The sequence below is a fragment of the Alosa sapidissima genome, chromosome 1, assembly GCF_018492685.1.
Source record: "Alosa sapidissima isolate fAloSap1 chromosome 1, fAloSap1.pri, whole genome shotgun sequence".
NCBI classification, from domain to species: Eukaryota; Metazoa; Chordata; class Actinopteri; order Clupeiformes; family Clupeidae; genus Alosa; species Alosa sapidissima.
The window spans coordinates 32,637,808-32,651,116 of record NC_055957.1 but is presented as its reverse complement, the minus strand read 5'-3'; the positions used below and the strand labels follow the sequence as shown (position 1 = coordinate 32,651,116).

At 47.0% G+C, this 13,309-nt stretch overlaps 1 protein-coding gene across 7 annotated transcripts in view; it reads right to left on the bottom strand.

The window, feature by feature from the left end:
* Window positions 1-13,309, bottom strand: part of tnika (TRAF2 and NCK interacting kinase a) — a 95,129-nt gene that overhangs the window by 41,919 nt on the left and 39,901 nt on the right. For all 7 annotated transcript variants that reach the window (XM_042108656.1, XM_042108657.1, XM_042108658.1 and 4 more), the window contains exons 3-7: window positions 10,827-10,883; window positions 8,734-8,859; window positions 3,793-3,903; window positions 2,835-2,925; window positions 1,196-1,326 (exon numbers count right to left, since the gene is read on the bottom strand). In XM_042108656.1, coding sequence (XP_041964590.1) covers window positions 1,196-1,326; window positions 2,835-2,925; window positions 3,793-3,903; window positions 8,734-8,859; window positions 10,827-10,883 — 516 coding nt within the window. The remainder of the gene's footprint in view (window positions 1-1,195; window positions 1,327-2,834; window positions 2,926-3,792; window positions 3,904-8,733; window positions 8,860-10,826; window positions 10,884-13,309) is intronic.

Below are 13,309 nucleotides of genomic sequence, written 5' to 3'. Positions count from 1 at the left end.
CATGTTGAAAGAGAAAGTATGAACACAGAGTGCCTCTTTGTTTTGTGGGACGTAATATTTCCCCCGAGGCTAAATCCCACCCTGTTTGTTTTCAACCGTTGCATGAAACTAAGCTGTCAATGACCAACACCTCCCAATCACAGACAACCACAGAACAGCTCTTGTGTCTTGAGGGCTTGGCAGAAAACTTAATAACTTCAATGTTATTAATCTCGGATAATGAGTTTTTGAATGATTCCTTCCATGTGACTGGAGTTACTTTTCCATTAAAACCCCTCCCTGACCTACACCCCCCCTGCCCTGGCCAGTTCTGTGGGGACAGGGAGCACCGTGTGCACAGGGGTATTCTGCCTCCACTCCCGTCCGCAACAACAGTGGACTAGGGCCCTGATCTGGCTCTGATCTGGCTCTCTTCTGGCCCTGTTCTGGGAGATCTGTACACTGCAGCAAGAGCTGCCATCTGGAGTACGACATCAGCTATAGCTCTTTCAGCCGGTGTCTGAGGAAGTCATTCGAAACAATGCTGCTCCTTCAGGCAGGAGTTTTACATATCCCAGAGTGCACTGGGGCAGTGTTTGAGACCGAGCTTGGCTACTCCTGCAGGGGAAATGACATCAGCATCCACAGTCAGCGAGCGGCAAACTCTCAGCTACATCCTAAAACAGCAATAACGACACTCGCCATTTTCATGTAGTCCCACTTGAACTCGAACATGAATATTTTAGCGGGTAAGATGTGGGGGGTTGGGATACGAATGTGTGTGAGCGAACAGATGCTTACTGGAGGAAGAGAGAGACAGAGAGAAGAGAGAATATTTCCTCTTATATCCAGCACTAATTAACACAGAAAAACATGGACATGGAGAAACAGAAGAGAGAAAAGAAGAGCAGGAAGGGCTGCAAGTATGCAGGGAATTGAGACTATTCTCTCTCTGCTTAAGAGACTGAGATTAAGTATGCACTGTAAATCTGACAGAACCCTTTTAAAATACCATCTTCTGAGCCTAAAAGGTTTATGAAAAATGTAAAGACTGAATGTCAGTGGAAGAGAAACTGAGGGTAGAAAGACAGATGTAAGAGACCGAGACGGGGAGATAAAGAGAGACAGAGAGAAAGAGAAACAGAGAGAGCGAGAGAGAGTGAGAGAGAGAAAAAGAGAGAGGGAGAGAGAGGGAGAGGGGAGAGGGAGAGCACACCTTGAAGTCGTACGTAGCATCTGGGTTCTCATCGCAGGCGATGACTTCAGGTGCCATCCAGTAAGGCGTTCCGATGAAGGTGTTCCTGCGGCCAACCGTGCGGTCCAGCTGAGCGCTCACACCAAAGTCCACTGGGTCCCACAACAAAACACCACAAACATTTACTCACACTGCTCACAGTGAGAGGAACTATTCACACTGGACATCAGCACAACACAATTAGAACACAGTGACACTGGGCTATTTATTCCTACTAATTATTCCCTTTATTGTGCTACTGTGAGCACACATAATATTGAAAGAGACCGCATAGAGTAAGGCCATTTGTCACTGATGACCTTTAGCTGTGAAGACTTCAGTGTCAGCCCATTCAACTCATGCCTTTCACTGTGACCAGTCTCAGTCAATGGCAGACAGCAGGCTCATTATTAAGTTGAGCCAAAGCCATGCCATCACCAAGGTGACTGCTCTTACTGACCGGGCAGTAAAACCCCTGGCCTCATGCATAGAGCTTTGAGACGGTCTGTTTGGTCCCTCAGCTGTGCTAAGAGGCCATACGCGCTCTGCAGACATGTCCAGAGGTGTAGCTGGATGAGGAAGGGGAGAAGGGTGGGGGTTGTAAAGACAGCAGCTCTGCCTCCTCATTACAGTTGGGGTGAACGGAGTTCACTGGGAGCCGCGATGCAACGCAACGCCACGCAACAGCAACAGCAACCAAGCAGGGAGCCCGGGGATTTCGACAGTGATTTTGACGTCACGCTGCTGAAGCCGACACAGCTACATATACCGGTAGATTAGAATGCGTAGAAATATATTGGCTGTCCATTATTAGCTCTGCAGACATGTCCAGAGGCAACCCAGTTTTTAGGTGTTGCTGAATGAGGAAGGGGAGACTGTGTGTGTGTGTGTGTGTGTGTGTGGGGGGGGGGGGGGGGGGGGGGGGGGCTACACTAATCCTTTACATGTTACTTTAATTGTAGCTGTCAATCTCTTGTGTTCACTTGTAGACGGGGATGTAATGAGCGCCTCTGATGTGTCGGTAGATCTGCCTGATAGAATGCCGGGGGGAGCAGAGGAAGCTTGCACACTGCTCCCAGATCAGCAGGAGGGAGAGCATACCGACATAATACAAGTCAGCTTCAGGGAACACTCAACAAGAGAGACAGCCATGCTAACAGATTGCATTTTTAATTTATTTATTTATTTATTTAAATGCTCTCACATTATGGTGCCACTCTGATGAACATGCCGCGCAAGGCTCCAGGTACAAATCTCCGCCTGATCCTCCATACGGCAACACACGAAACCCTCACTGTACTTACACCACGTCGAGCATTAAAAGCTAATCAATTATTTACCTTGACAGTGCAAATTGATTTGGCTTTAATGTACTCGAGATCAGTCGATTGGTGCGCCTTGAGCTGGGTCGGTGCGACCGGGTCTTATTAACGGCATGCTGTGTGAAGGGTGCATTAAGGCAACGTGTCAGAAATAAAACATAAAGAAATGCTTTCAAGCCCAGGCCGCTACTTTGAGAGCGTGCTGGGGCAGAAGAACGGGGGCATTTGTTTGAAGATGTATAGGATCTAAACCGTGGTGGGCTGTGGGGTGTGGTGTGGGTGCTGGGCGTAGTGCTCACCGAGCTTGACCTCGGCGTTCTCCGTGAGAAGAACGTTCTGGCCCTTGATGTCTCGGTGGATGACTTTGTGCTGATGGAGGTGAGCAAGGCCCTGTAGAACAGAGAGAAGAGAGAGAAGATGACACTCATTCAATTATAGTGCACGAGGAGACTGGAGAGAGACAGAGAAACGTGAGGAGACACACAAATGCCAAGGAGACACGGCAGAGGACAAGCTGTGGACGTGAGAGGGAAATGGCAAACACTCTCCCATTACATCTCTCTTAGACGGGGAGGGACAACACAGAGCACTCAGGAGAGTTTGGTCATAAAGACATGAGCAATGGAACTTCACTAATTGTCCAGACATCTCTGATGGATTCAGCACATATCGGGTTTTTTTTTTTTTTTCGTAAGAAATTGAGTCGTTAATTAAACAATCAAGTCATGATTATAATCAGGAGGAAGGCCATAAACTTGACAGATGATGTTTGAGGGGAAATGATTTATGCAAGTGCTGAAAGTAGTCCTCCAAGTCCCAGCTCTAGAGACCGACAGATAGAGGGAGAGGAGAAAGGAGCTCATAAACAGACCGAAGTGACGTTCCAATTTAATGTCTTAACGCACACTTTGACCAATCCATTATGACATCCTGACTGGAGACAGAAATTTCACAGAAATCTTCTAATGCACATCCAACTTTGATTGGCCAGACAGGGTTGGATTAACTGTGGATTGACGGTTGTAAGTGGTAAGCTATGCTTGAGGAAAAACAGCTGTTCAGAACTCCTTGATAAGGAGTATCCATTTTCAATCCATGTAACACCGTGGATGGAAACTCACTCAGATACACATTTTCTTTATCCAAATTGTTATGAATGCAAATGAGTTAAATGGGAACCCAGAGAGAGAGAGAGAGAGAGAGAGAGAGAGAGAGAGAGAGAGAGAGAGAGAGAGAGAAAAAATAAGAAAGACATACCCTCAGGATCTCTCTGCAGATGTAGGCGGTCCACTCTTCCTTCAGAGTGTTCCCTTTGGTGTTCTTAATGAGGTCCGTCACTGACCCCGCCCCACAGAACTCCATCACCAGCTGTACAAGTAGAGGCACACATCAGCATTTCTCTCTTGTGTGTGTGTGTGTGTGTGTGTGTGTGTGTGTGACTGAGTATGACATTGAAAATAGTAAACAGAGAGATAGACAGACATAGCCTACATACGCACATGATCACATAATATCACATAAGTTCCTGAGCTTTGTCCACTGTGTGTGGACCTAACAACTAATCTAAATCAGTGAGGTTTTCCACATTATAGCCAAAACTCCAAAAACAACAAAGCAATCCAGACACCAACTCCAAAAACAACAAATAACAACAGCACCAACTAACAAAACCAAATGAACACCAAGAAGAAGTGGCAAACAAAGATGGAGTGCATTACTCAGCATATGTTCAAACTTCTTTATTTCAACAGAAAGAGAGAGAGAGAGAGAGAGAGAGAGAGAGAGAGAGAGAGAGAGAGAGAGAGAGAGAGAGAGAGCACAGATAGAGGGGAGAGAATGATGCAGCCCTTATGAACACAGGAGTTGCATATTCTCATCTATTCAAAGCAGAGACTTTGGCCCGTTTACTGATAAAAACGAATGATAAATATCTTTGCCTTCAACGCAAGTAGGACTTGAATGGGCGCATTTATCTCATGGCTGCCACTGTAGGCTATACATATGCACACGGGGACTTGACCTAAGACAAGCCGATGAATATGAACGAGCCGACAGAGGGAGGGCACGGGGAGGGCACGACTGGAGGTCAAAACCTGTTCATCAAACTCTGGGTGAAGCAATCATTTGATGCAAGAGGCAACACAATGTTTTGTTCTGCTCTGAACTGTCTGGTTAAGTGCAACGTGTGACACTTTTGACAAGATAAAATATGACTGACTCGAGTTTATATCAGGTCACTGGGCAGGGTTGTTTTATCAGTGCTATTTATGCCGCATACCGATTTGTACAACGAAAGCACAGATTCAGAACAAGTGAAGATTGGCGGACACACAGCGGCAGTTCAGCAGGTGAGAGAGCATTTTAGAAAGCCCATTACAGCTGCAGGAGAGCCTGACAGATCGCTGTGAGAGATGCAATGTTGAAACAGGAGTGTGACATTTCCAAAGCACACTCTCATTTGTACTGATTCCCCCTTTGATGAAACTTCAAACAAGGAAAAACGACTTAAATGAAAAAGATTATATTGTCATTTGCCTGCAGAGGCTTTTAAAGAATATCCAACTGTGGAAAAAAAAGGAGAATTGCCATCATCAAACATGATGTGAAATAGCCCAGTAATATGTTTTGATAGTACAAAAGGGTGCTGGCGGGGAGGAGAAGGAGGAGGAAGAGGAGGAAGAGGAGGAGTGCGTCAGCTAATCCAGGCTCATTCACCTCCTCGGGCTTCTTTTGCTTAGTGGAGGCGGCGAGCCTCTGTAAGGCCAAGCGACACCAGGCTCTGGTGAAAAGGGCAACTGCCAAGCCCTCTCAGCACCACTGCTCAGACACCTCTCCTCCAGAGTGTGTGTCTGTGTGTGTGTGTGAGAGAGTGTGTGTGTGAGCATGTGTATGTGTGTGAGAAAGAGAGGGTGAGTGTGAGTTCCCTACAGGCGCCAGGAGTCTCACAGCCCAGCAGCTCGCTACAGGGAGGGACTCACACTCACTCTCTCTCTCACACATACACACACACACAGACTCTCATACATATTTTTCTCTCTCTCTCACACACACACACACACACACACACACACTCTCTCTCGCGCTCTTTCACAAACTTTATCTATAGAAATGGGGTAAAACAGCACACACAAACACACACACAGGATAATAACAATAACCTGGAACTAGATTTCTGCTAACAGTAGATGGGGGTGGTTAAACCTCATTCGGCCCAACCACACTCTCTCTCAGCCCTTAGGTCCACCCTGCTCCCTGACCCCCTCAGCTGTCCCACCCTCCCCACGTAATGGCCTTCAGAGCCTTTTCACGCTACCCACTCGGCCAGAGCCCCGAGAGTGACAGGAGGAGGCCACGGGCCTCTCCCCCTCCGGCAGGCAGGGGAGCGCTGGTCTGGGTGGCATGGCGTGTGTGCAGCCAGCTCAGAGCAAATGTCCTCGCTCGGAGAAGCGCCCTCGGCTGAAGACGCAGCATGAGTTAAAATGCATTATTCATGCGCCTTCAGTTTGCCTTCGCCTTCGCCTGCCGAAGAGGCAGATCTGCTGTTACCGAATCAATTTCTGGGCAGATATCCTCCTGCTAGAATAGAATGGGAAATGTTCTAAATCCCAAAATCCGGATGGATGTCACAAACAGCACGTCACTCTTTCATCCAACATTAGCGTTAGCATTTCACTGGCTCCCAGCCTATAAAAAGGGCTGGCAGCGCTAGAGAAAAAGTGAATGATAGCCTATACTATAGTGCAGTGTGTAGAAATGCTAAAAATAACTGACAACAGGAGGAGAAATTGATCGGTGCTTATTGTCGAGATTGTCAGACTCAGAGTGACTCATTCTCAGACAGTCAGCCATCTCACACCCTCCAGGTTTATGCCCCAGCTAATGTATAAAGCATTCAGACACCCCAACGTTTACGGCCGAGACTCCCTGGGCTAAATTAAAGAGTCTCTCTCTCTCTCTCTCTCTGGTAACGTGTCTCTCCTGACTTTAGACTTCTGCTCCTTGCCAGCTGATTTTCCCCTCTTCTATCTCTGGTCATGAAAGGGGAACTGTGATATCATTTCAGGCCACCGCTGACAGAGCTAGCCTGCTGAGCTGAAGTGCATCTTAGACTGGAACTATTTTTGTGAGTCTGACTCTGTCAGACCACACCGTGGTCAATGATGCAGCACAGCAGACAATAGTGCATCTCGTACGAGTATAAAGTTCTATTTCAAAAGAATTTCAGACAAAAGCCAACAAGAAGACATGCAGTTTTGTTTGTTACCTTCTATGAACCTGGCAGCATGTAAACCTCTTTACCTATAGAGGATTTAGTAACAAAGCATTACAACTGTAGATTTAGACCAAAGTCCAGATATACAATCCCCTCAATTCCAAAAGCATTACAAGTGAAACTCAAAGCATTACAACTGTAGATTTAGACTAAAGTCCAGATATACAGTCCCCTCAATTCCCACTGGTATTCTCAGAAAAGAGTGACCTCAGAAGCAAAGTTATGTCAGTGTCTGTCTTGTTTATCCAGCACCGGCTTTGCAAACAACAATGTCCACAGACAAGGTAGAATACAGTATGTTGCATGATTTACAGTATGAAAGTCCGATGTATTGCGACATCAAACGCAAGTCAAATTTGTAGTTTCTTATGTCTCATTCCATCGAACTACAGATCCGCTACCCGATCCGGCAAACTTACACAGTGTGGTTATAGCCGATAGAGGGCTGCGAAGCGAATGCAGAAGTGACGTTCACCCTGTTACAAGTTTATGAAACACTGAAACGATTTTGGAAACATTATTTTAAGGTACAAAAAACTCTTTGGTGTTGCTTTAAAGGAGCGCAGTGAATGCACTCAACGCATCCAGGAGGCTCCACACTGCACCCATAGCACCAGTCTCTGTCTGCTATCTCAGCGTGACCATACACAGGAGATGAACACCAAATGAAGGGATGAGGGGCAATAAGCGTCAGCCGAGGTGGCGTCCAGACGGGGCTGGCCCGTACGGTGGTCAGAATGTCATCCGTCTCTGATCCATCCATCAAGACTGCAGAGACAGAGAGATGGGTCGAACTGGCTGCTCCTTCTTCACTGGCGCGGCGTGGTTAACCCCCAACCCCCTCCTTAACTCGCACTCCGAGCTTCGTTATCGGCAGACCAGCCGCCCCCACTGCTGATAAAGCAAATACAATTACCCCGTCAGCTGCTGACGGGGGGTGGGGGGGGGGGGGGTTTGGCGCGACACCTCCAGATAGCAGACAATCGAGGCACTCTCCCTCGGCTGCTCGGACGGAGTGATCCTCCAATCGATATCACGCACACGCAGAGCACCACTGCCCAGGCGCACACACACACAGGCACACTGCGTACACACACCTTGGCTCATTCAGCTCTCTCTCTCTCTCTCTCTCCCCTCCTAAATCATCCCATCCTCTGTGGCCACTGCACCGCAGGGACAACCAGTGAGGCATCCTCCTTTTCAACCGCACACTGTCCATCAGAGTCCTACGTGGCTTATGGCTGCAGAACGGAGTCTCCCAGTCTCCCACGCGCACACACACACACACACACACACACACACACACACACACACACACACACACACACACACACACACACACACACACACACACACACACACACACACACACACATTCATATCCACTCTAAAGGTAGATACCACGCGAATGCAGAGCAACACTGTCCAGGCACACACACACACACACATTCACTCTAAAAGTAGTGGCATAATTGCTGCTCCAAGCAGCAGCCTGAGTGGGCACAGTACTAACATGCTCTCCAGCACTTTTCATTAGCGTAGCCGAGCGGCCGCAGGCACACTGCACACTGCACTCAGGCCCCAGCAGCCTTCGCTCCCAACAGCACACACAAGGCGGCTAAAAGCCCCTCTTTCCAAATCTGGACTGAAAGAGCTCTCGACAGGGTAATTAGGCGCCTGGACATCACTCGGGGGCAGCAGAGGCCACGGTGGTCCCAGGAGATGTTATATTAGGGTATACAGGACCCGGTAAGACCCACAAACAGGCTAGGCAGCACCGGAAGAATAGACAAAAGGCCTGACTACAAAATCTCAGTTGTATGCCAACACCATGTACCGAATAAGCGGAAGTCTAACATAACCTGTTATCATTTATCACACACCCATGTAGACACACACAACCACACACACACACAATCACTTACCCAAAGCTGGTCATCTATGCCTGGTGGGTTCTTCTTGACGAAGGCACCATAGTAGGTGGCGATGTTGCGGTGGTGGGAGTACTTCTTCAGCATGTTGATCTCCGCCTTGATCTCCTCCTCTTCATCCTGCAACAGTGGCATCCATCACTACTGGCATGTGTGGCTCACCATGGGAGCATTTAGCAAATCATCTTCATACACTGTAATGGACTGCATGCAACAGCTTGCGACACACACGTTGTTCCATGTAATGTATAGCCCACAACATGATGTAACCACCACAGTGCTTGATGAGCAACGCGTTGTTTCGTTTCTCAGCACAAGGGAACTGGCCTGTGCTGGACCTCCTTGTTGGAAGATGGGGCCAGGTCAGGGGTCTGCAGATTAGCCGATCTCAAAGCCATTAGACTCATAGCTCTAACGTGCACCTCCAGGCCAGCTAACAACCCCCAGGAGACACATTTCAAACCTTGAATGCACTGGACACAGCGTCATTTTTAACTGCAGCACATTACTACTCTCTCCTAACGTCCTTCCTCTACCTCTGTCCATCCTGTAGGTCCTCATGGAGAGCCGCTAAGACTGACACACATTCATACATACAGCTCTGGAAAAAAGAGACCACTGCACATTTTCTGAGGTCATCCTACTGTTGCTGAGTGACCTTTGAATGAGTTGACAGTCATATTCAAAATTAAGAGACCACTGCACATTTGAATATGACGGTCAACTCATTCGAATGTCACTCAGCAAACCTTACGATGACATCAGAAAAATGTGCAGTGGTCTCTTCATTTTTTCTAGAGCTGTACATACGCACAGTGAGGAGGACAAAGTTCAAGGAAAACATTGATCTATGGTTTCCCGCTCAATGGGCTATTGTATAGATAAATCAACAGGAAATAATGCAGTACAATAAGATCTGCCGAGCTTTCATTTACTCTGGGCCCGCAGTCCTGTGGAGAGCATAAATCATCACGCGGAGCAGAGCAGAGCAAATCAGGGGTCGCATCAAAAGCAGCCTCCTGCTCCTCCTCCTCCTGCTGCGGCTGCTCATGGATCCTGACTCAGCTGGGGCTCCTTCAGCAGGGCTGCTGCAGGTCGTCCATCTGGCCGAGTCAGGTTCCGGGGCTAGGGCTCAGGACTCCACCCCACCTGGTGGAGGGAGGGACCTGCTGGGGCTGGGCTAGAATGCGACGGCGGCGGTCGGCAGGTGAAGATGGATGCTTCTAGGCTAGGGGAGGTGCGTCTCGCTGGGACAAAGCCCACACAAACTACAGCCAGTGGTCGGAGTCTGACTGAGTCAGAGACTGTTGCTGCCCATCAAACCGTCCATCACAACTGAGGCCTCTAAACTGAACTCATGGAGCAGGGCTTTCACTCAGGATGTGTTGGGGAAATCAACTGAGGAAAGGAGCATGTTTCTGGGAGGCTGATGGCGGCAGCTTCGCAAATATTATCTAAGAGGCACAACGCTGTGACAAGCGCCGTGACTCAGATAAGCGATTTTTTTATATAATGTCTAATATTATCAAAAGCGGCAGGCAGCCAGGGGTTGGTTGAATGGGCGCGTGCGTGGGCGAAGATGAAAGCGTGCCAGTAGGTTATGGGCACCCGCTGACTCATGCTGCCTCGCTGCGTCACAGGCACAGACTCACAGAGACGCGTCCCGAGAGAGAGAGAGAGAGAGAGAGAGAGAGAGAGAGAGAGAGAGAGAGATAATGTAGAGAGAGAGGGGTAGAGGGCCTGAAATATTCATCTGAGGAGCGACATACACAACAATGCTCTCTGGCAGCCCCTCCCAAACCTGCCGTCACAAAGAGCAGCACGATACAGGGGGAGATCGGAAGACACAGGAAATCCATAAATCAATAGATAGGTGGACAGATAAAGAGGACAAAGAGATCGAAAGAGAGAAAGAAAAAGGGATGGATAGATAGAGAGAAAAATAGAAAGAGAGATGGATAGGTAGAGGTTGGATGGAGAAATGAAGATGTTGACAGGAAGATGGGATGAAAGATGAAATGATGGTGTGAGGCTTTAGATGTGGAAATGGTCAGGACTCAGAGGGATGGAGCAGAAGGCACACTCACCCCAGTCACGTCCATGACCTTGATAGCCGCCAGCTGACCGGTCTTGACATGACGGCCCTGCAAATAAATAAATAAAAAGGTAAGTACATACATACATATACACACATACATACATACATACATACATACATAAATAAAGTGAAAAAGTTGACACTGTACACAAAACACAGCAAACATTGGCACAGTGGCCAGCGAGCCTTTGTCAACCATGTGAGTTTTACGGTTATTCCAAAAGTCAATATGAGTGTGATGAACTGATGATGAGTCGCTTCTGCAGAGCTCAATCAGTGTCAGCATGTTAGTAATCAAGGAGGTCACGGTATCAGTGAGCTGACAACCCCAGATCATTAGCTGTGTGTCTTGTGCCTCCTGGGCATGTTGGGGGTTAACCACCTGAGACGTCTGCACCTTCACATGGAATTATGTGTGTTTTATCTTTTGACCTGCTCTTTAGCTTTTTTTACAATCTACACACAAGCCCATCCCAAACGTTCACATACACATTCCCAAGTTCGGAGGAAATCTTCACTTCTTAAATCTTAATTAGCCTGCTTAAGCATAAAGGAGATAAGATACCTTGCCAACATACTGACAACTCAACCCATCAGCATTGCATGCCATAACACACACAGCGAGTTTGTGCTTGTCAGTGTGCACCAAACTGCACCAGACTGTGATTGACAGTCAGATCGCACACATCCCTACTCTGGTTGGACCAGAAGAATCGGGAACTGTGGATTTTTAAAAAACAAATAACATGCTCTAGGTGGAGGTAGAAGTGCGCCAGTTTTTTTCTAAAACCGGCTGATTTATGTTGTTCTGTCGGAGCATAGTGTCGGTTTCAGTGAATATGATCAAAAAAATCTTACCAACTGCAGCTTTAAGCATAAAGGAAACTACTGTAGATGTAGCGCTATCACTGGAGTCAATTTGTCTCCACCTCCTAGTCCATCCCCTTCTCTTGCAACTTTTGTGTATGTAAAAGAGTGTGTGCATGTGTGCGTTTGCTTTTATGTATATGTGCGCTACTCTGCGTGTGTGTTTTCGCTTATGAGAATGAGTATCAAATAAAATATATAATATCAGGCTTTTTCAAACAAAACAAAAAAACAAACAAAAAAACAATTCTGTCTAAAACATGCCTCCACACTGGCACTGTGTCCATATCTTAATTAAAGACATTATTAACTAGATTATTTTTGCACTGTCTCTCTCAGCAAAATATGACAGGGCAGCAAAACATCCCATGTGACCCTACTGTTAGTTCTAGAGACCTTTGTAAAATTGGTGTGGCTCCTTTAAGAATTTAGAGCAAGCGGCTACCTAGCGAGAGGTAAAGCGAGAAGATGCTTCTGCCAAAACAGAGTTAGTGAACGAGACTTATGCATTGTCTAAACTATTGGCCATTGAATAAAGTGGTAATTTTTCGCACATCACTTGGATCTGCCTGTTGCTTATGACTTCAGATAAAGTAGAAGTGAATTGGGCGCTGACTTTGGTCTTGGAGCATATGGGGACTATAATTAAATGATCCAACTAATGTAACTATTTGGACTGAAATACAGGCAGGGAAGGTAACATTTCTCAGTATAAACGACCAAAATGTGTGATAACAAAACACTATGCAAACAACATTTTATCTACTGAAACAGAAACCCCATGGAGTTTGTTTTGTATGCTAGGCTACACTCACGCATAGTTTAGGTGAGCTATAGTTAAAACAGAAAACCATATGTGCAAGGGTATTAGCTGCATTCAATGCAGATACATGAATCTAGCTTGTTGTATGTTCTTTAAGTGAAAAACTGAAATAGCTGCTACGCTTCGCGAGTAGGCTTCATGAACGTGTAGAGGCTACAATAATTTAGGGGAAACTATGTATCGGTGGGTGGTATCGGGGAATTTTTATGTGTACGAGTATATGGGCCCAGTATCGGCCCGATCCCCGATGCCAGTATCGGTATCGGGCCATTACTAGAGGGGTGCTCTGTTCATTATTCATTAGCCTACATACTGAAAGTGGTGTGGCAGCATAGGGGACAAATCCTAGCCAAGAGAAACTAAAATGTCAGTTAAAGTCAAGGCATTGTGTGGGTATGTTTGAACAGCAGGGATTTAGACTAATCCTGACGGAACAATTCCACGGAACCCTTTAAAAACTGCACAGTGTGACTAGATGTGCAACGGCTTTGGGGCGTGAGAAATGCCTGCCTCACTTTTGTCAGATGGAAATGATTTTCAAAGTCTGTTGATTAGAGAAATGGAAATTGGTGTATGTCTGAAAGGAAACGGGAGAGAACAAAATGTCTGTCATAATGTCGTTGATGACGAGCATTTCTGACACCTCTATGAGGAAATGACTTCAGGTTTTAATGGACCACAGAGAAGACCGGGCGTGGGGGACTCCGTTATCTTAGTTAGCTTGTTACTCTGGGGAAAATACTGTTACATTAGAGTTCAGGCCCATGGCCGCCCATCACCAA